This window comes from Gracilinanus agilis, chromosome 2 (genome assembly GCF_016433145.1).
Source record: "Gracilinanus agilis isolate LMUSP501 chromosome 2, AgileGrace, whole genome shotgun sequence".
In the NCBI taxonomy this organism is placed as follows: Eukaryota; Metazoa; Chordata; class Mammalia; order Didelphimorphia; family Didelphidae; genus Gracilinanus; species Gracilinanus agilis.
The window spans coordinates 285,989,468-286,009,270 of NC_058131.1; the positions used below are offsets into that span (position 1 = coordinate 285,989,468).

Here is a 19,803-nt window from a genome sequence, read left to right on the forward strand (position 1 = left end):
CTCCTCCTCCTCCTCCTCCTCCTCCTCCTCCTGGGGCTGGATGGGAATTTGTTTGCTCAGTCAGGTAGAACTCATCACTATTCAAACAACGTCATGGCCAATCACATTCTGGGCCCCTTGTACCCCATTCAAATGAATGGCGGTTCCAGCGGCCCTGCCTTCCCCAGAAACGCTGCTGTGTGTGTGCTGGGCCAGGCGGGGTGGAGTGATTAACGGCTGCTTAGGTTACTGGAGAGCAACACAGAGGACTCCAATTACAGACTCCTTAGGAGGAGGAACCACCATGGAGCAAGACGACATCCACCCGGGCTCCCTCGGTGGTAGAGATGCCCGCTGGGACTCGTCTTTCTACCTCATAACCTTTGGTGAGTGCTTTCCTGAGATTGGGGTACCCACGCTGGCTCCCAGGAGGGAGCAGCCACGATCCCGAGTCCTCGGCACCTGCGGCCCAAAGGCTGCCCGGAAGTGAACCTTTTTCCATTGCTGATCCCCAAGCCTCGAGACAGGTGGCTCCAGCTGGGCTTTAGTAGCTGCCCCTTCTCCTCTCCCGTGGTGGCTCCCGAGCTTCTCCTCTCCGCCCACCCCCCAGCCACCCCGGGGCTCAGAATGGTACACGTCCAGGCATTCTGAACTGTTGAGAATCAGCTGCTGTCCTGCCATTAGCACCAGATCTGCTCCGTCCCTCCTCACTGGGCTGAAATAATCGCCCAAAGTCCAATCCCTCGGAGTTCAGACTTACTTATACGGAATGTTCTTTATTAGCTGGCAATTCATGGGAAGTTTAGGGTTAAACGAGATGAAAAACACGGGGGTTCCTGCCTCAACTGGGGGATTTCCTGCCATTCCCCCGATCTGAGGGGGAGGCTGCCGATTCTCTTCTGGAAGCAATCACCGGCCAGGTTGGGGAGGGGGAGGGGGGCTTTGTTTCCATCTAGCTGGTTTGGACAAGGGAAGGGAAAGGACTGCTTGAGACCCTGAAAAAAAATCTGCCTCCAAATGCAGATTGAGATGCCCTTCTACCATTGCCGATGGGGCTTAGATCTAAAAAAGCTAACTGGAGTCAGTGGTCAGTTGGGAAAACTCCATGGAAGCCAGCAGCCGGTTGAATTCCTTTAGAGGGCAATTGGACAGTGTGGGGATAAACTACCCCCTTTCCATCTATCACAACACACACACCTGCAGAATGTAAGAGTTGGAAGGACTCGGGGACCAGTAGCAGAAAAGGAACCTCTGTGACCACATACTCACCAAGGGGCCATGGTGCCTTAACTTGGAGCCTTCTAGCAGAGGCAGAGGGATGAGAGACTCATTGCCTCCCAAGGCAGCCCATCGCACTTACAAATAGTTCTTATCCTTAATAACTTTTTTCCTTATGTGAAGCCTAAATTGTCTTCTTTGCAACTTCAATCATTATTCTTGGTTCTCTTCTCAATGACAGAGTAGAACAAGTTGAATCCCCCTTTAAATTCCTGACATCGGTTAGCAGGCCCCTCCTGAGTCTTCTCCAGGCTAAGCTTCCTTTTTCCCTTCAGAACTTGAGGCCCTTCACCATCCCTAAACAGGCCCTAGAAGTGGTGAATGGCTTGGCATCCAAGAGTTACTAGCCTGCTTTAAAAGGAAGGTTCAACACTATTAAGTGATAAGAAATTCAGGAGGTGGAGGACTGATAGGAGTGTGAGGGATTCAGTCCTCAGCATCTAACCCTAGCGTTATGCTAAAAGGGTTGGTGCTTTCTCTTTGATACTGGAGTCTGGAATATTCTGAAAAGTGGCCCTGGATGATTCTGTAGACTGAGAGCCAGGCCTAGAGATGGGAGGTCTAGGTTCCAATGTGACCTCAGACATTTCCTAGCTGTGTGACCCTGGAAAAGTCACTTAACCCCCATTGTCTAGCCCTTTGTGCTCTTCTGCCTTGAAAACAATATACAGTGTTGATTCTAAGGAGGAAAGTAAGGATTTAATTAAAAAAAAATAGTGGCCCTGGGCATTAGTTTTCATGTGGGGGTACTTTTCACAGTCAGGGGCTTGTCCTCAAGTGGAGGATTTGGCAATAATAATCCATTTTGGGTTGTATGAAAATATTCATAGCTGCGCTCAGTGTTGGAAAATGAGGAGGTGTCCCTTAATTGGAGAATGGCTGAACAAATTGTGGTATATGATGGTGATGGAATACTATTATGCTGTAAGGAATGGTGAACCGCTTGATTTCTATAACAATTGGAAGGACCTCCATGAACTGATACAGAACCAGGAGAACATTATACAAAGTAACTGAAACATTGTGGGATGATCAAATGTAGTGAACTTTACTACCAATAACAATGCAATGATCCAGGACAATCCTGAGGGACATATGAGAAAGAACACTATCCACATTGAGGGAAAGAACTGTGGGAACAGAAACGCAAAAGAAAAGATCCAATTTATCATTTGTTTATATGGTTATAAGATTTGGAGTTTTGGTTTTAAAAGATTACTTTAGTATAAAAATGAATAATATGGAAATAGGTTCTGAGTGATAATACATATATAACCAGTGGAATTGCTTGTCAGCTCCAGGAAAGGGGAGGAAAGAGGGGAGGGAGAGAACATGAATCATATAACCATGGAAAAAATCTTTAAAAATAAATAAATAAAAAACAATCCATTTTGGTAGGTGGGTGAAAGATCCTTGTGCTGATTCACTCTGCCAGGCCTAGGGAATTGGTATGCTCTCGGATTGCCCAGTTGCCTGAGTTTAGTATAGGGCAACAGTTCTCAAAGTGTGGTTGCCTTTCAGGGGAGGGAGGTGGTCTGTGAGCTCAAAACTTTTTTCATAATAATGCTAAAGTATTTTAATATCTAACATTTTTTGTTGTTTAATCATGTCTGATTCTTCATGACTGCATTTGGGGTTTCCTTGGTAAAGATACTGGAGTAGTTTGCCATTCCCTTCTCCAGCTCATTTTTCAGATGAGGGAACTGAGGCAAAATGGGTTAAGTGACTTGCCCAGGGTCATACAGATTTGAACTCGGGAAGATAAGTCTTCCTGATTCTAGGCCAGACACTCTATCCACTGTACCACCTTGCTGCCTAATCTTTAATGTAATAAATATAAATCAAAGTTCTGTGGGGGTAAATAGAAATATATTAAAAATAAAGATTAATATGAATATAATTTAAATAAATATAAACAAAAGCTCCTCAATAATTTTTCATAGATCAAAAAGTAGTTTGAAAACCACTGGTGTAGGGCACAAACTGATTGTTGGAGTTAGGGAAAGGTCTCATTGTCTAGCACATAGTAGGTACATAATAAATATATGCCGCCTGATTGATTAATCACAGGATTGTACCGTATTGAAGTGTGTCAAAATTATAATTGTCCCCACTGAGACAGAACAGAGGATTACTCCACTGAGTCAGAAGCTGTACTCCCTTTCATAATCCAGCCCAAAGTCAAGAGACCCTGAAGAGCTCTGCTTCTACTACCCTACCCTGTTTTAACCTGGATGACTCTGGACTATTCTAGCATGGCCCTTGTGTCCTTCTGGATCTAACATACTCCCAAGTGTGATTTTTCTTTTAAACTGGATCTATGGTTTTCATCTGTTTAGGACATTTTTTAGATCTTTCCTCTTGCCAGTGCAGAGCGACATCTTCTCTGTTGGTTATATAGAAGGGGGTGGGGGGAGCGGGCCTGAGAAGCTTAGGAACTCACAGTCAGTTGAGTCAGAGATAAAACTTAAACTTAGATTTTCCTGACTCTGTGGCCAGGTATCTATCCATTATTTCAGCTGCCTCTCATCAATGCATATAATCATTTAATGAGTTCTTTTTAAAAAAAAATTTAAACTCTTGCTTTCTGTCTTAGAATCAATACTGTGTTTTGGTTCCAAGGCAGAAGAGCAGCAAGAGCTAGGCAAATGGAAGACAAGTGACTTGTCCAGGGTCACACAGCTAGGAGGTGTCTGAGGCCACATTTGAATCCAAGAACCTTTGGTCTCTAGGCCTGACTCTCAGTCCACTGAGCCACCATATGTCCCTTTAGTGAATTCTTTTTGATGATGATTTTTAGTAGTAGATTAACCCTTTCACCATATAATGAATGGTAGGCAGACTGTTCCCCAGAAGTGTTAATTTTGTAGCAAAAATAAATAAGTAAATAGAAGCAAAGTTGTTAACTTCTTCATTGACTATACAGTTATATTGTATTGAAATGACTGTCATATATGATATTGGTTTTCTTTGAAAAACAAATTTAATAGTGGAAAAATAAAAGTGAAATCCTTTCTGATGAATTGCATAATGTCAAGATAGTGATGACATACAAAAGACTAACAGAGGATGATTTTAAAATATAAAATTAATGTTGGCACAATTTATAAAATGTTCCTAAACTGGCGATTTTGGAGGAAAAACTAGAGAACTGTAAGCTCCCCCATTAGATTGTAAGTTCCTTGAGGGCAGGGACTATCTTCTGCCTCTTTTGTTTTCTCAGTGCTTAGCCCAGTGCCTGGCACATAGTAGGTGCTTAATAAATATTTATTGAATTAAATATGACTTACTCTAATACTTCAATGACCTGAGATTTCATTAGGTTTGTTCTTTCCCTCCTTAAATCTAGATCTAACCTTTCTATAACTCAGAAACTTTGTCACCTTGTAGCCAAACTGGTGATGATCCTCTCTGAACTCGTGACTGGTTGTCAAATCAGAACTAAACAAAAACAAACCAAATCCTCCAAGCACCCATCGTGGCTTATCTGTGTTTTCTTTCTTTTTTTTTAAACCCTTACCTTCCATCTTAGGATTAATACTGTGTGTTGGTTCCAAGGCAGAAGAGCAGTAAGGGCCAGGCAGTGGGGAGTTCAGTGACTTGCCCAGGGCCACACAGCTAGGAAGTGTCTGAGGGCAGATTTGAACCCAGGACCTCCTATCTCTAGGCTTGGCTCTCAATCCACTGAATCACCCAGCTGTCCCCTTACCTGTGTTTTCAATAAAAACTACATATGAAGATCAAAGAAGCCCAGCATTCAGATTGACATATGCAACATTGACATTCTAACTGTCTTACTGCTAAAACATTCCGCAAGGCCCAGTGGTATATGTTGCAGTGTGCTTCTGTGTCCTAGGTGAAGCCCATTTAATTTAGATGACATAAGATAAAACCAATTCTGCCAGTATTGGTAATGATGAGCAATGATCAGCCATATTTGAATTCTTTTTTGAAAAGATTAATGGAATAGACTAGAGGGACTTAGTTTTCAAGATTAAAGATATATCCCTCTGCCTTCCAAAACATGACATTAAGGGGCAGCTGAGTGGCTCAGTGGATAGAGAGCCAGGCCTGGAGACAAGAGGTTCTGGGTTCAGATCTGACCTTAGACACTTTCTCTGTGATTCTGGGCAAGACAATACTTAGGTGTTAAAGGTTTAAAACAAAATAAAACTTAATATTTGGGCTACACAAAGCGGCTTAATAATATTGATAATACTATATAAATTTTATATAGTGCTTCTCTATGCCAGGCACTGTGCTAAGTGCTTTACAATTATTATCTCATTTGATCCTTATGTCATCCTTGGGAGTATATTATCTCCATTGAAAAGATGAGGAAACTGGGGCAGAGATTAAGTGACTTGCTCACTGTCACATACAACTAATGTCTGAAGTAATTCTCAATTCAGATTTCAATTCAGCACTATATTTGCTACAACAGTCATATTGGGTTAATTAATTTATTACTTTAGTTAGATTTTACATTTCAGTTATTCATCTGAAGGATGATGAAAGGACTCCAAATATTCAGATAATCTAATCTGGCCAGTCTATCTCTGATTCTTGCAATAATGTAATGGGTCAGACTGACAGGGACTTTCAGGATAGGCCTTAATATTAATATTATTAATTATAATTATTATAATAAAAGATAGCATTCTCAAAGCACTGTAAGATTTACAATGCATTTTACAAATACTGTCTCATTTTGTCCTCACAACAACCTTGGGAGGTAGATGCTATTATTATCACTATTTTGCAAAGGAGAATACTCAAGTAGACAAAAGTTAAATGACTTACCCAGGGTTATACATCTAGTGAGTATCTGAGGCCAGATTTTATCCCTTACAGAGTTTCTGTGCACTGGGGGACCAATAGGTCCATGGTTTGGTCTTTAGCTTTGCAGTTTCAGAAATCTGATTTTATCTGTTTACTCAGAAGTGATCAAGTTCTTATCAATTAATTTATGAAAAATGACTCATTAGAGATTCATTTATAAAACAGAATACCAATTTGCTAATTTTAAATGGCAAAATATGAATGCCAAGTGAAATGCAATATTCATTCTGGCTGATGTACTATCTTTCCATTAGAAAAGTCTATCTGGGAAAGCAAACCTAGACTGGAAAGTTGCTTGTTAAGTTAGCACACAATGAGATCAAAAAAGAAGATAAGGCATTATATCAGACTAGATAGGGAGGCCGCCTTAAACTTCAGCATCTCATCAACCTCCCTGCTCTGCCTCAGATTAAAATCGAAAAACCCACCAAGCTTGAGCCCATCTAAGAGACCAAGAAGCAGAGGCAGAGGCGATCACACCAGTGCTGTATGGCTGGAACTACCAACTAGCCCAGGAATTTTTAACCCTGTTGGTTTTGGGAACTCCTGTGGCAGTTTGATGGAGCCTATAGATCCCTTTTCAAAATCACGTTTTTAAATAGATAAATGAATAAAATAAAATGCATAGGATTATGAAGGAAACCAATTATGTTGAAATAATCAAATATTAAGAAGACAAGTTCATGGAGCCCAGTCTGAGCCCTGCTGATGATGACTCTGCTGGAGTATGATTCCTTTGACTGGAGGTGTCATGCAGAATTGAAAATTGGTAAAACCCTATTGCAGACTTAGTGAACTGGCTGGGAGAGGCTGCAGAAGTTCAGAAACTCTTGGCCATGGTTCCTCCTATTTCTACTCCTATTTCTCAGCAGGTAACTTTGCCTCATTTATTTTTTTTAGTTTTTAGTTTGTTGTGTTTTTTTTTAACCCTTATCTTCTGTCTTAGAATCAATAGTGTGGATGGTTCCTAGGCAGAAGAGTGGTAAAGGCTGGGCAGTGGGTGCTAAGTGACTTGCCTAGGGTCACACAGCTAAGAAGTGTCTGAGGTCATATTTGAACCCAGGACCTCCTGTTTCTGGGCCTGGCAATAATCCACTGAGCCACCCAGCTGCCCCCAATCCCAGCTTCTTTAGGAAGCCTTTCTGGATCCCCCTTAATTCTAGTGCCTTCCCTCTGTTCATTTTCTTCAGTCTATCCTGTCCATTGCTAGTTTGTATGTAGATGTTTGTTGTCTCTCTCATTAAGACTGTGAACTCTTTGAGGGCTTTCTTCTTTGTATCTCTAGTGCTTAGCCCAGTGCCTGATTTATAGTAAGTACTTAATAAATATTATTAATTAATTGACAGAGAAATTTTGAGTGATATCAAATCAGGCTTTGAGGTCAGTAATGTATTTCAAGACTGAGACAGAGGAGCTATGCAGCCCCCTTTGAAGGCTCATCTCTGCTTATTTGCCTCATCCACCTGGATCTTTGTTCTGAGGACCTCATTACCCACAACCCTGGGATTCAGAATAGGGCAAAAAAAAAAAAAGGCTGAGATGTAGACTCAGACAGCAGTGACTTTTCTATTACTCCTTTTAAAATTATTTATTTAATTAATTTAGAATATTTTTCCATGGTTACATGATTCGTGTTCTTTCTCTCCCCTCCTCCCACCCCCCTCCTATGGCCAAAGAGCAATTCCCCTGGGTTTTACGTGTGTCATTGATCAAGACCTATTTCCATATTGTTGATATTTGCACTAGAGTGATTGCTTAGAGTCTATATCCCCAGTCATATCCCCATCAACCCATGTGATCAAGCAGTTGTTTTCCTTCTGCATTTCTACTCCCACAGTTCTTTCTCTGGATGTGGATAGTGTTCTTTCTCATAAGTCCCTCAGATTTGTCCTGAGTCATTGCATTGCTGCTAGAAGGGAAGTCCATTATAATCGATTGTTTTGCTGTTACTCCTAATGAAAGGCTGTCATCCCTCCCTCTTCCCTAATAATCATATACCTTTTTATAAAAATCTAGAGCACCGATTAAGTTCTTGCTACTTGTTAGATAATGCAATAAAACCTGGAATACAAAGAGATGATATTCTGATAAGGGAAGACAAAATATGTACCTTTTACCTTAAACATTCTCTCATTTCAGAGAAATGAATCTGGAAACAAATCCCATCTCTGCTACTTACTCTCTGTATGACCTTGAATAAATCACTTAACCAAGCTACCCCTTCTTTAAAATGAAGGAGTTAGACAAGATAGCCTCTGAGGGTCCCTTTAGGCTCTGAAACGATGATCCTCACAGCCACTCCATGAGGAGAAATTATGAGTATGATTATCTCTGTTGGAGCTGCATGGTTACATGACTTATATTAGAGGCGGAATTCAAAACTAGGTCATTCCTGATTCCAGTCCTTATTACACTGGAATGTACCTCTTACTATCAACTCCAGGGACAACTAGAAACTTCCAACAATAAAGGATATTTTTAAAAAACATTTAATAATATTCCTGGAAAGATTCTATGGGTCAGACTCACCTGGAATTTGGGTTATGTAGCTTTGGACTGACTTAGCTACAGCAAGAGATTAATGATAGAACTTATTCATCAAAGGATCCAGTAAGTCAGCAAGTCTTAGTTTCAAAGCAAAGATACATAAGGAAAAAAATAATATATATAAGCAAAAGAGGAAATGAAATAACTTTTCATAGAATGTCAGTTCAAAATTCTAGTTAAGGGGCAGCTAAGTGACTTGGTGGATAGAGAACCAGGTCTGGAGACAGGAGGTCCTGGGTTCAAATATGGCCTCACACACTAGCTGTGTGACCCTGGGCAAGTCACTTGATTCCCATTGCCTAGCCCTTACTGCTCTTCTGCCTTGGAATGGATACTTGGTATTGATTCTAAGACAGAAGGTAAAGGTTTTAAAAAAATTCTAGTTAAATTTCCACATTTATCTTCTGAAAACATACCATACTCATTAAATTGGATATTATCAGTCTATGAAAAGCCAAGAGTTAAAAAAAACCAAAAAGCTAGGATAGTAGCTGTGTTTCTCATAGCCATGGATCTGTGGTTATTTAGAGTTAGAGGTGTCAAGCATGTGGCCTGCAGCCTCCAACACTTCTGAGTATGACCTGAACCAGGCCAAAATGTGGTGCCTACTGATTTTAATGTGTTGATATATTAGCAAAAAATATAAATGTGTGTTTTTTTAAGTCAATATGCAACCTGAAGGGTCTTTATGTATGGTTTAGTGGCCTCTATTTCTTCTTTTTTGTATTTCATTTTATTTCATTTTTTTATAACCCTGAACTTCCACCTTAGGATCAATATTTTGTATTGGTTCCAAGGCAGAAGAGTGGTAAGGGCAAGGTCAGTGATGGGCAAAATTTTTAAAGAGGGGGCCAAAAGAAAGGAAATGCTCATCTGTCAGTCTGTTTCTAAGGCAACTTTCGAAGTTTCATTGTATTGTATCCTACTCATTGTATTTATCAGATTAGGAATAATGTCCTGTGGCCTGATAGAACATTTCAGACCTCCCCCCCCCCATCTGGCCCGTGGGTGGTAGTTTGCCCATCACTGGGCTAGGTAATGGAGTTAAGTGACTTTTCTAGGGTCACACAGTTGGTAAGTATTTGAGGCCACATTTGAATCTAGGATCTCCCATCTCAAGGATGGCTCAATCCACTGAGCTAATCAGCTGCTGCCTCTTCTTTTTGCTTTAAAGCAAAACTATTTAATATAATAGCATGGTAAGAAAAGTAGCAAGAGAGAATCCTTCCCCCCAAATAATCTTGGGATATACTCTTACACAAATTCACACATTCTCAGGGAGAAGAGGGAACATGTATGAAGAAGCATACACCTAATATAGATGAAGAAGAAGAAATGCAGGGAGTGGGGGGGGGAATCTCATACCCATCTCTCTTTACAACTATTAAGCATCAGCTAGAGACCTCAATCTTTTTTTTAATTAAAGATTTTTTTAAAACTCTTATCTTCCATCTTAGAATCACTACTGTGTATTGGTTCTAAGGCAGAAGAATGGTCAGAGCTAGACATTGGGGATTAAGTGACTTGCCCAGGGTCACACAGCTAGGAAGTATCTGAGGCCAGATTTGAACCCAGAACATCCCATCTCTAGGCCTGGCTCTCAATCCACTGAGGCACCCAGCTGCCCTCTGGAGACCTCAATCTTAACTGAGACTGTATCTCTTTCTTATCACAGAGGGACTGAGCTCTGCCATCTCTTTTTAAACTTATAGCTCAGAGACAAACTTCAGAGCTTTATTTGACACCATTGATCTAGAGGGACAGTAAATAATCATCAGCCTTTGGACTCACAAATTATGCACAAGATGCCCAAAGGAGCTGAGAGTTAGGACTCAGAAAGAAATGGCAGAATACCTTAGTTACACAACGATATTGGAAGCAGGAGCCTATAGAACAGAGGCCTCTCCGCCTGCATCTTGCTGTCAGCTCCTGCCGATTACCGAGTACCACAGCTGCATTGCTTTTCATTTCTAGATCCTAATTGGAAGCTCTATGGTTTTGGAGAGACTCCATTCTGGGGAGTAAAGGTAACCACCTCCTGGGGACAGAGTTCACTTGAGAAATTCCCAGCTGTTAATGAATAAGGCTTCAAAGAACATTTGATTATAGTCATCATGAGGAAAGGGACTATTTCTTATCTAAACTTCCCATCTCGCTCTGATACCTAGCAGAGCGGCTCTGCATTCATTAGGGATTTAATAAGTATTGGCAGAATTGAACTGTAGTCCTATTGCATGGGATCATAGAGTTTAGAGCTTAACAGCTGAGGACTCTGGTCCCTGCCTCACACCGCAATTCCACATAATGGGATTTTCATTGGGCTGGTCCCATGCTTTGGGGACTCCATGGTGCCTACTTGGATAAGTTGAATTTCTTTCTTAGAAATAACTATTGTTAGGTGCTAATTAATCTACAGTTAGATGGTCCCGTGGCTTTGGAAATTCAGATGTATACCCTTCAAAGCTGGCTTTATATTGTCAATTTTGGGGAGATTTCCCCATATTGGACAAGGCCTCGGAGAAAACCAAGGAAATCCATTTAATGACTTCTAAAAATAAGTTGCTTTTCTTCTTAAGCTCACAAAGCTTTTTTTGGGGAGAAAAGGATTTTTTTCCAACTAAGGTTATGAACTTGGAAGTGGGCTATGGGGACATTTTGTAGACGGACATGAGATATCTCAAATGACTCTTCTCCCTCTAGAAAAAAATATATGCATATATACATATATGTATATATATTGCCTTGGAACATATATATATATATACTGCCTTGGAACATATATATATATANAATAACTATTGTTAGGTGCTAATTAATCTACAGTTAGATGGTCCCGTGGCTTTGGAAATTCAGATGTATACCCTTCAAAGCTGGCTTTATATTGTCAATTTTGGGGAGATTTCCCCATATTGGACAAGGCCTCGGAGAAAACCAAGGAAATCCATTTAATGACTTCTAAAAATAAGTTGCTTTTCTTCTTAAGCTCACAAAGCTTTTTTTGGGGAGAAAAGGATTTTTTTCCAACTAAGGTTATGAACTTGGAAGTGGGCTATGGGGACATTTTGTAGACGGACATGAGATATCTCAAATGACTCTTCTCCCTCTAGAAAAAAATATATGCATATATACATATATGTATATATATTGCCTTGGAACATATATATATACTGCCTTGGAACATATATATATATATACATATATATATATAATATACTGCCTTGGAACCAATACTCGGTATTGATTCTAAGATGGAAGGTAAGAGTTTAAAATAAAATAAAAAAAAAAGGGGCAGCTGGGTGGCTCAGTGCATAGAGAGCCAGATCTAGAGATGGGAGCTCCTGGGTTCAAATAGGACTTCAGACACGTCCTAGCTGTGTGACCCTGGGCAAGTCACTTAACCTCCATTGTCTAGCTCTTACCACTCTTCTGCTTTGGAACCAATACTTAGTATTGATTCTAAGATGGAAGGTGAGGGTTTAAGGAGGGAAATTATATACATATATACATATATGTTTTATATATATATTTTTCCCCCTTTTTTTCCTAAAAAAAGTCTATCCCTCAGCACCTCTGCTAAATTGTAATGTTGAGTCAAATGAATGGTTTCAACAAAGTACTAGAGGAATACTATGGTTGTTAGAGGTAGTCTTATGGGTATTTAGTGTGGGACCTTCTTTGAGCAATTAGACATTACCCGGTGACCTGCTAGGTAACAATACCTTTTCAGTAGGGACAATGTGAGGGAGAGGGAGGAATCATGGCATGCCACTCTTCCAGATGCCCTGGCAGGATAGAGCATTATTTCTTCTGCTTTGGTGGGGGCATCCTGTGTGAAGCAATGGAAGTGCCCCATTGAGATATCTTTACTTTGCTGGCAATGTTGCTCATTATATGTCAAGGCCATTGGCCATCAGTAACTGAATAGGTGGGCATATAGGTGAGCAATAAACATGTTTTTTTTAAACCCTTACCTTCTGTCTTAGAATCAATACTAAGTATTGGTTCCAAAGCAGAAGAGTGGTAAGAGCTAGGCAAACATGTTTTAAGTGTAGTACACAGCATCATAAATCAGCTTTTTTCTCTTTTCCTGCTTCTTGTCCTATCATTCCTCACCCAGTTGGCCCCCAGTTTATCCTTGGATGATGAAAATGATGTTGAAGGGATAAAAGGCATAGAAATGCCACATTCTTGTAGCTCAGAGTGTTAACTCTAGCGAGCATTATACCTTCCCCATTTTATGTTTTGGCTCTGTCCCTGTTCTGTGACTGAAGTCATGACTGTGGGAAGTAGTCATTGCCTATACATGCAGATAATAATACCCTGCACTTTTGTGATCCCTTTCATCCAAATAGCTTAAAGCACCCTTTAGCACTATCTGATTAGTCTCCTGGGGGTTAAGGAACCAGTATTATTATCTCTATTATATACTAGTAGAAATTGAGGTCCAGAGAGGAGGAGGTGGTTGGACCAGAATAGATGAGGAGCACAGTCCTTGGGACTGCCCTTTGCCATTCTTGCCAGGACCAGTGCTGAGATTGGGAACACTTTGGATCATTTTGGCCCTGGATTGTCACAAGTAGAAGGGCCCCTGGGAAATTAGATTGATCTGAGAGCTGAATATAAGGTTTGCTAGATTCAGAATGTGCTGGGACTGTAGTTTATTTTATTTTTTAAATAAAAAAATTTAATTTGGAATATTTTTCCATGGTTATATGATTCATGTTCTTTCCTTCCCCACTCCAGCAATTCCCCTGGGTTTTACATGCATCATTGTTAAAAACCTATTTCCATATTATTCATATTTGCAGTAGAGTGATCGGTTAAAGTCAACATCCCCAATCATATCCTCATCGAACCATGTGATCAATCATATGTTTTTCTTTTGTGTTTCTACTCCCACAGTTCTTTCTCTGAATGTAAACAGCTCTCTTTCTCATAAATTCCTCTGGCTTGTGCTGGGTCATTGCATTGCTGCTAGTAGAAAAGTCTATTACATTCAATTGTGCCACAGTGTATCAGTGTCTGTGAACAATGTTCTTCTGGTTCTGCTCCTTTCACTCTGCATCAATTCCTGGAGGTCTTTCCAGTTCACATGGAATTCCTCCAGTTCATTATTCCTTTGAGCCCAATAATATTCCATCACCATCAGATACCACAACATGTTCCACCATTCCCCAATTGAGAGACACCCTCTCATTTTCCAGTTTTTGCCACCACAAAGAGCATGGCTATGAATATTTTTGTGTACGTATTTTTGGGACTGTAGTTTAAAAGCATAGATTCATTCATTTGTTCATTCCACATTTATTAGGCTTCAACCATTTTATTCCTCTGATGGGAAATGTGTCTACCACGGAGGACGCAAAAGGCCTCCCGGGGCCTTGGCTTTGGCTCCAAAGGGTTCCAGGCTCATTGAGTTTCATCAGTTGCGAAAAGTCTTTGTTTTTGGCTGTGACCTTTGCACTCACATCCTCTAGTCCAGGGGTCGGCAACCTTTTTGGCCGTGAGAGCCATAAATGCCACATTTTTTAAAATGTAATTTCGTGAGAGCCGTACAGTGCTCACAGTGCGTGCTCCTGTAACAGTGCTTGAAAAAAAATTGACTTTATGGCTCCTGCAGAAAGGGCCATACGTTGCTGACCCCTGTTCCAGTGGAAGAGGACCCTGCCTTCTTCATCACCTAGCAAGTAGGGGCTCTGGAATCTGAATGTTCCTCAGGGAAAAGTAGGAAGGAGAGGCTGGAGCCTTCTAGAGGAATCTAAGTGTGAAAAGGGCGTGGGCCCCAGAGCTGTGAATGTGTCCTTCTGTGGCACTTCTTTCTGGGCTTCCTCTCTTTGCAGCTGTGAGATGGTTTCTTCTTCGATTTCCCTTCCTGCTGCTTTCCCTTGATGGACACTGACGGTAGGAACTGCTTAGGAAGTCTTATGGGGGTTCCTGAGATGGAAAACCGACCTTTCTCTGCTTTGGGGCTTGAGAACCATTTGATGGAAACAAATCACATCTATTGCTAGCCATTTTGATAAAAATGATTCACCTATATTGATAGCCATTTGACTTTTGGATCATATGTGGGATAAAATGGATTGCTTTTGTTTTTTCCTCAGGTCAGTTGAAACTGTCAATAGACAAGGAAGGCCGAGTTTTACTCCTTCATAGTAAGTATGTTTTTATACATCTCTTCTGATGAGGGCTAGGCAGATCATTTCTATTGCTTTCAATCCTATTTCAATTATCCTTTTCTTTGCAAAGTGTGTGTGTGTGTGTGTGTGTGTGTGTGTGTGTGTGTGTGTGTGTTTTTAATACCCTTACCTATATTTTAGGATTAATACTGTGAATTGGTTCCAAGGCAGAAAAATGGTAAGGGCTGGGCAATGGGGGTTAAGTGATTTGCCCAGGGTCACACAGCTAGGAAGTGTCTTGAGGCCCTATTTGAACCCAGGACTTCCCATCTCTAGAGGCCTGGCTGTCAATCCACTGAGCCACCCAGCTGCCCCCCCCTTTTTGTTTTGTTTTGTTTTGTTTTGTTAAACCTTTACCTTCTGTTTTAGAATAGATGCTAAGTATCCATTCCAGGGCAGAAAAGTGGTAAGGGTAGGCAATGGGGATCAAGTGACTTGCCCAGGGTCACACAAATAGTCAGTATCTGAGGCCAGATTTGAACATAGGACCCCCTGTCTCCAGGCCTGGCTCTCTATCCACTGAGCCACCTAACTGCTCCTGATATATTGGTTTTTTAACAAATATTGCTTTAATGTGAGGTCTTTTATAGGGCAATTTATCTGCTTCTGTTTCATATGTTTTGGGCTCTTATTCCAGGCCATTTTGCTTAGCCAGGGCAGCTTTATCCCACCAGAGGCAGTGCTCTCTGCCTGCAATATCCCATGCTTCCCCAAGCAAGCACACACTGGCAAGTTCTCTCCTTCCCTTCCTTCTGTTGCTCTTGATTCTCCTATCTGCCTAGAAGTATGCTAAAGGACTGGGGAAAGACTTTTTTTTTCAGTCAGGGATCCCACTCTGACTATTTTGAAAAAGTCAGTTGATGCCAAGCTATCACTTTATTTGTACTGAATATTTTTTACTTTGACTTCTCCTATGTTTCTACTTATGCCTTTCCTCCATGGTCAGTCCTTCTCCTTTGTCTTGTTTTACAGGGCACTAGGCTCAGAACACAAGGCCCAGCCTGCAATAAACTTGTGCAGAGTTTGCCTTCAGCTTCCAGCTGAAACTGGATAAAGAGCATAGAAAAGAAGAACCAAATAGATTTAGTTGACTTTAGGCTTTCTGTCTTACTTTTTTGAGGCTTTAGCTATAAGAGCTAGGGCTTGCTTCTGTGATTCCTTTTACCTCTCCATATACTCTTCTTCAGATTCATATGTGGTTATATGACAATGTTAGCATTGTCTGCTTGGCCTACTCTATGCTTCTTCATTTCATCTTGATTTAGCATGGGTTGTGACAGGTTTGAGGAAGGTTAGCATAACAAAATTGAAAGGGAGGAATCTTGCAGCTAAAGGGGCAGGTGCATTTTCTGATAGTAATCCTTCTATCCACTTCTCTTTAGTCATGGAAGCCCGAGATCTCATGAACAAAGACTCTCAACCTTGTGATGCTTATGTGAAGGTATGTAACGGTGGGGATGGGTGAAGGATGCCCTAAAACATGGGCCTCCCAGTTTCTGTGTCCCTAGGACATTTAGAAATGGAACATATTTCAGGGTGGTGTGTGTTAGGGTTTTGTCAATACAAGTAGTTATTGAGTACCTGGTGCATATTCTGCCATGTCCTAGGACACTTCCATTCCCTCCATCTTGACCGATTGCCCTTCCATCACGTCAGTAGACATAGCTCACATTTATCTAGTACTTTTTATTAGAGAATATTTTTCCATCCTTTATCTAGTTTGATCAGTTTATAGCATAGAGTTATAAATGTCCCTTGGTAACACTCATGAGGGGTACGTAGAACACAAATATTTGAAATTCACATATAATTAAGACTATCCTTTTAGAGGCAGCTTTAGTTATAATCCCACCAATTCTTTAACTAGAATTAGCCATTCGAAATGGCTAAAGATTAGGCGGTTGGAGAGAAGAGGAGAATTCTAAGACTTGTTTAACGAACCTCTAGATTAGTGGTCTCCGGACTGAGGCCGTGACCTGACCCAAGGGAATATGTGATCAACCAGTTGGACATTGGGAAAATGGATTACATTCCACCTTCCCTTTGATAGCAAAATGGGGAGCTTATCTCCAATACAATCATAGCTCCCCTTCTCCTCTACCAGTCCTTAAATCAGCCCCCTCCTTCTGCTATCAAGCTTCCAACTTCTCTTTTGAACTGAGTCTGAACCTATCAGGGCTACTATATAGGTGCCATTGGGAACCTTGACACCTTCTTCAGGAAACCTATCCTTTGTCCCCCAGATCCCCTCATGCCTGTAAGCTAGTAGTGATTAATGAGTAAGAGTCCCCCTCCTTTCTCTTTCTCTATGTCTCTGTCTCTGTTTCTCTGTCTGTCTCTCTTCAGTGAGACAGAATGAATTGCACAAGATAAGCAAATACAGATTTTTTTTTATCTTTCCCACCAAACCCATTCCTTTCTGGACTTCACTATTATTTTCAAGGATACCACCACCCTGAGAGTCAACCAGTTTTATAATTTCACTGTCATCTTTGACCCTGCACTCTCCCTAATCCCATATATCCAATCAGTTGCCAACTCTTGTCATTTCTTTCTTGACCACATTTTTTGAATCTGTTCCCTGATTTCTACTCACATACCACCATTTTAGTTCAGGACTTCATTACCTTTCACTTGGATAACTATAATATGTCTATCTTCCATCCCTTGAACATAACTTCCGCCTCACAGAATCTCTTCCCTCTTTCCTTCAAGATGAAGCTCATTCCTTCAGTGCTTATATATGTCCTTGTTGTTTCCCCTATTAGAATATAGGCTCTTCCTTGTGAGTAGAGATCGTTGTATATATTGGATTTGTATCCCTTGTGCCTGCCAGAGGGTCTAGCAAATAATAGTTGATTAATAAATTGATTGTTGATTGACCTTGGCTTCATCTTTCTTTTCTTCAATATCCCACTCCCCAATAATTAATCAAATATTTATTAAATACTTACTTACTATGTGCCACACACTATCCTAGGCTGGGAGTACAAAATAATTAGTTCCTCTCTTAATGAACTTAATGAATGAGAATTTAATTTTAAATTTAATGTTAAGTAAATGATTAAAGTAAATGAAATACATTTTTCTGGACTTCAGTGCATTAATAAAACATTAAGGAATATTAATATAAAGTTAACAAATACAAATGTATTCAAAATAGTTAAATAGAAGCTAGTTTGGGAGGGAGGAGGGCATTTTTATTTGACAGATTTGGGAAAGGTTGCATGCAGAAGATGGTGCTTTGACTGTATCTTAAAGAGAGGAACTATTAGGCAGAGGTAAGGAGAGGATATGAAGGATGGCATCAAGTTTGAGGATATAGAAACAGAAGATGGGGTGTTGTATGTGTGAGGAAAAGAAGGAGAGGCCAATTTGGCCTGATGGCAAAGTAAGGAAGTGGAATTATGTTCAGTGAAACTGGAAATATGGTTTGGGGCCAGCTTGTGTAGGACTTTAAGAATTAACCGAAGTGTTTATGGATTAACTTAGCATCCATAAGAAGCCACTGTAGTTGGTAGAAGAGGAAAGTCATAAGGCCAAATCTTCACTTAAGGAAAATTGCTTTGGCAGCACTGTGTAGGATGGACTGGAGTGGAAAGAATTTGAGGCAAGGGAGTCTCTTACAATAATCTAGGTAAGGGGCAGTGAGGACTTGCCCTATGGGGATAGTTGTATGGAGTCACATTTGGGAGATTTTGTAAAGGTAGAATGGAAAGATTTTGCAACTAATTGGATATGTAGGTTGAGGGAGAGAGAGGAGTTTCAGTATTAATGCCAAAATTACAAACATGGGGAAGTAGAAGGATGATGAGTGAGGAAAGGTGGAATTTGGCTGAGAAAGGGAGGAGAAAGTTTGAGAGGATGTTAGATTCTAGTGAACTATTTTTTTCAAGGCTTGGGAAATGTATGTGTGTTTAAAAGGGAAGAAAACAGTTAATAGAAGTTGAAGAGTCGAGAAGGGAATCATTAAGGATATAAATTCAAGGAGAAGACAGGAGAAGATAGGATCAAATATACATATAGAAGCATTAGCTTTGGCCAGGAGAAAAGTCCTTTCTTTATCAGAGACTGGAGCAAAGGAGAAGAGTGTGAGAGATAATGTCTAAGCAGTTTGGATGAAGAGAGAGGAAGAGAATAAGAGCAGAGGGACCTCATATCAAATGGTCTCAATTTTCTTACTAAATTAAGAGACAACGTCCTCAACTGAGAGAGAAAGAAGAGAGCAGGAAGTGTGGGGTGTTTGAGGAGGGAAGAGAAGGTTTGGAATAGCTTCCATGGGGAGATAAGGAATCAATTTGGGGGAAATAAAGGAGTGCCTTGTTGAATGAGGGCCTGTTTGAGGTTGGAGATCATGAATGTGTAATGTACCCAATTAGCAAGATTGTGAGATTTTTTTCAGCAGCTTTTGATTAAGAGTGGAGGAAATGGATGGTGGGAGTAAGTAGTCCAGAGCTATAGTCTGGCAAGAGGAACAGTGGACAACGTAGAACTGAAATAGCCAATACTTGGGTTGAGAGTGGAGAAAGAAGGACAGGGAAATCAGAGCAACAATGGAAAACAGCCTGAGAAAAGACTGAGGAGTGGAGGTATTGGAGGTTTTGATGTAGGCAAAGAAGGATGAAACATTTTGCGAAGTGGAGTAATAGAAGACTATGGTCAGGGAAATGCTGAAGTTTCAAATTAGGGCAGTGGAAAACTTGTGTGTAATGACAAGATCTAATGTGCAACTTCAGGTGGATGGATGGAGGAGGTTGTGAGACTTAAGAAGGTTGAGGAAATGGTATAGAAGGGAGTTTAAGGAAGTATCTGTGTGAATATTAAAGTACTGTAATATGAGGCTAGTGTTGGAAAATAGAGGAAGATAATGAGCCAGGTGCTGAACTTTATGAGAAAAAAGGAAAGAATGACTTGGGGGCTGGTATATTATAGCTAACAATTTTGAATGAGTAGGAAATTTTAAAGTAAAAGACTTCAA

At 40.5% G+C, this 19,803-nt stretch overlaps 1 protein-coding gene across 1 annotated transcript in view; it reads left to right on the plus strand.

Moving 5' to 3' along the window:
• Positions 1-19,803, plus strand: part of RGS3 (regulator of G protein signaling 3) — a 212,021-nt gene that overhangs the window by 8,269 nt on the left and 183,949 nt on the right. The window contains exons 2-3 of the mRNA XM_044664086.1: positions 14,751-14,801; positions 16,208-16,266. Of these exons, the coding sequence (XP_044520021.1) occupies positions 14,751-14,801; positions 16,208-16,266 (110 nt within the window). The remainder of the gene's footprint in view (positions 1-14,750; positions 14,802-16,207; positions 16,267-19,803) is intronic.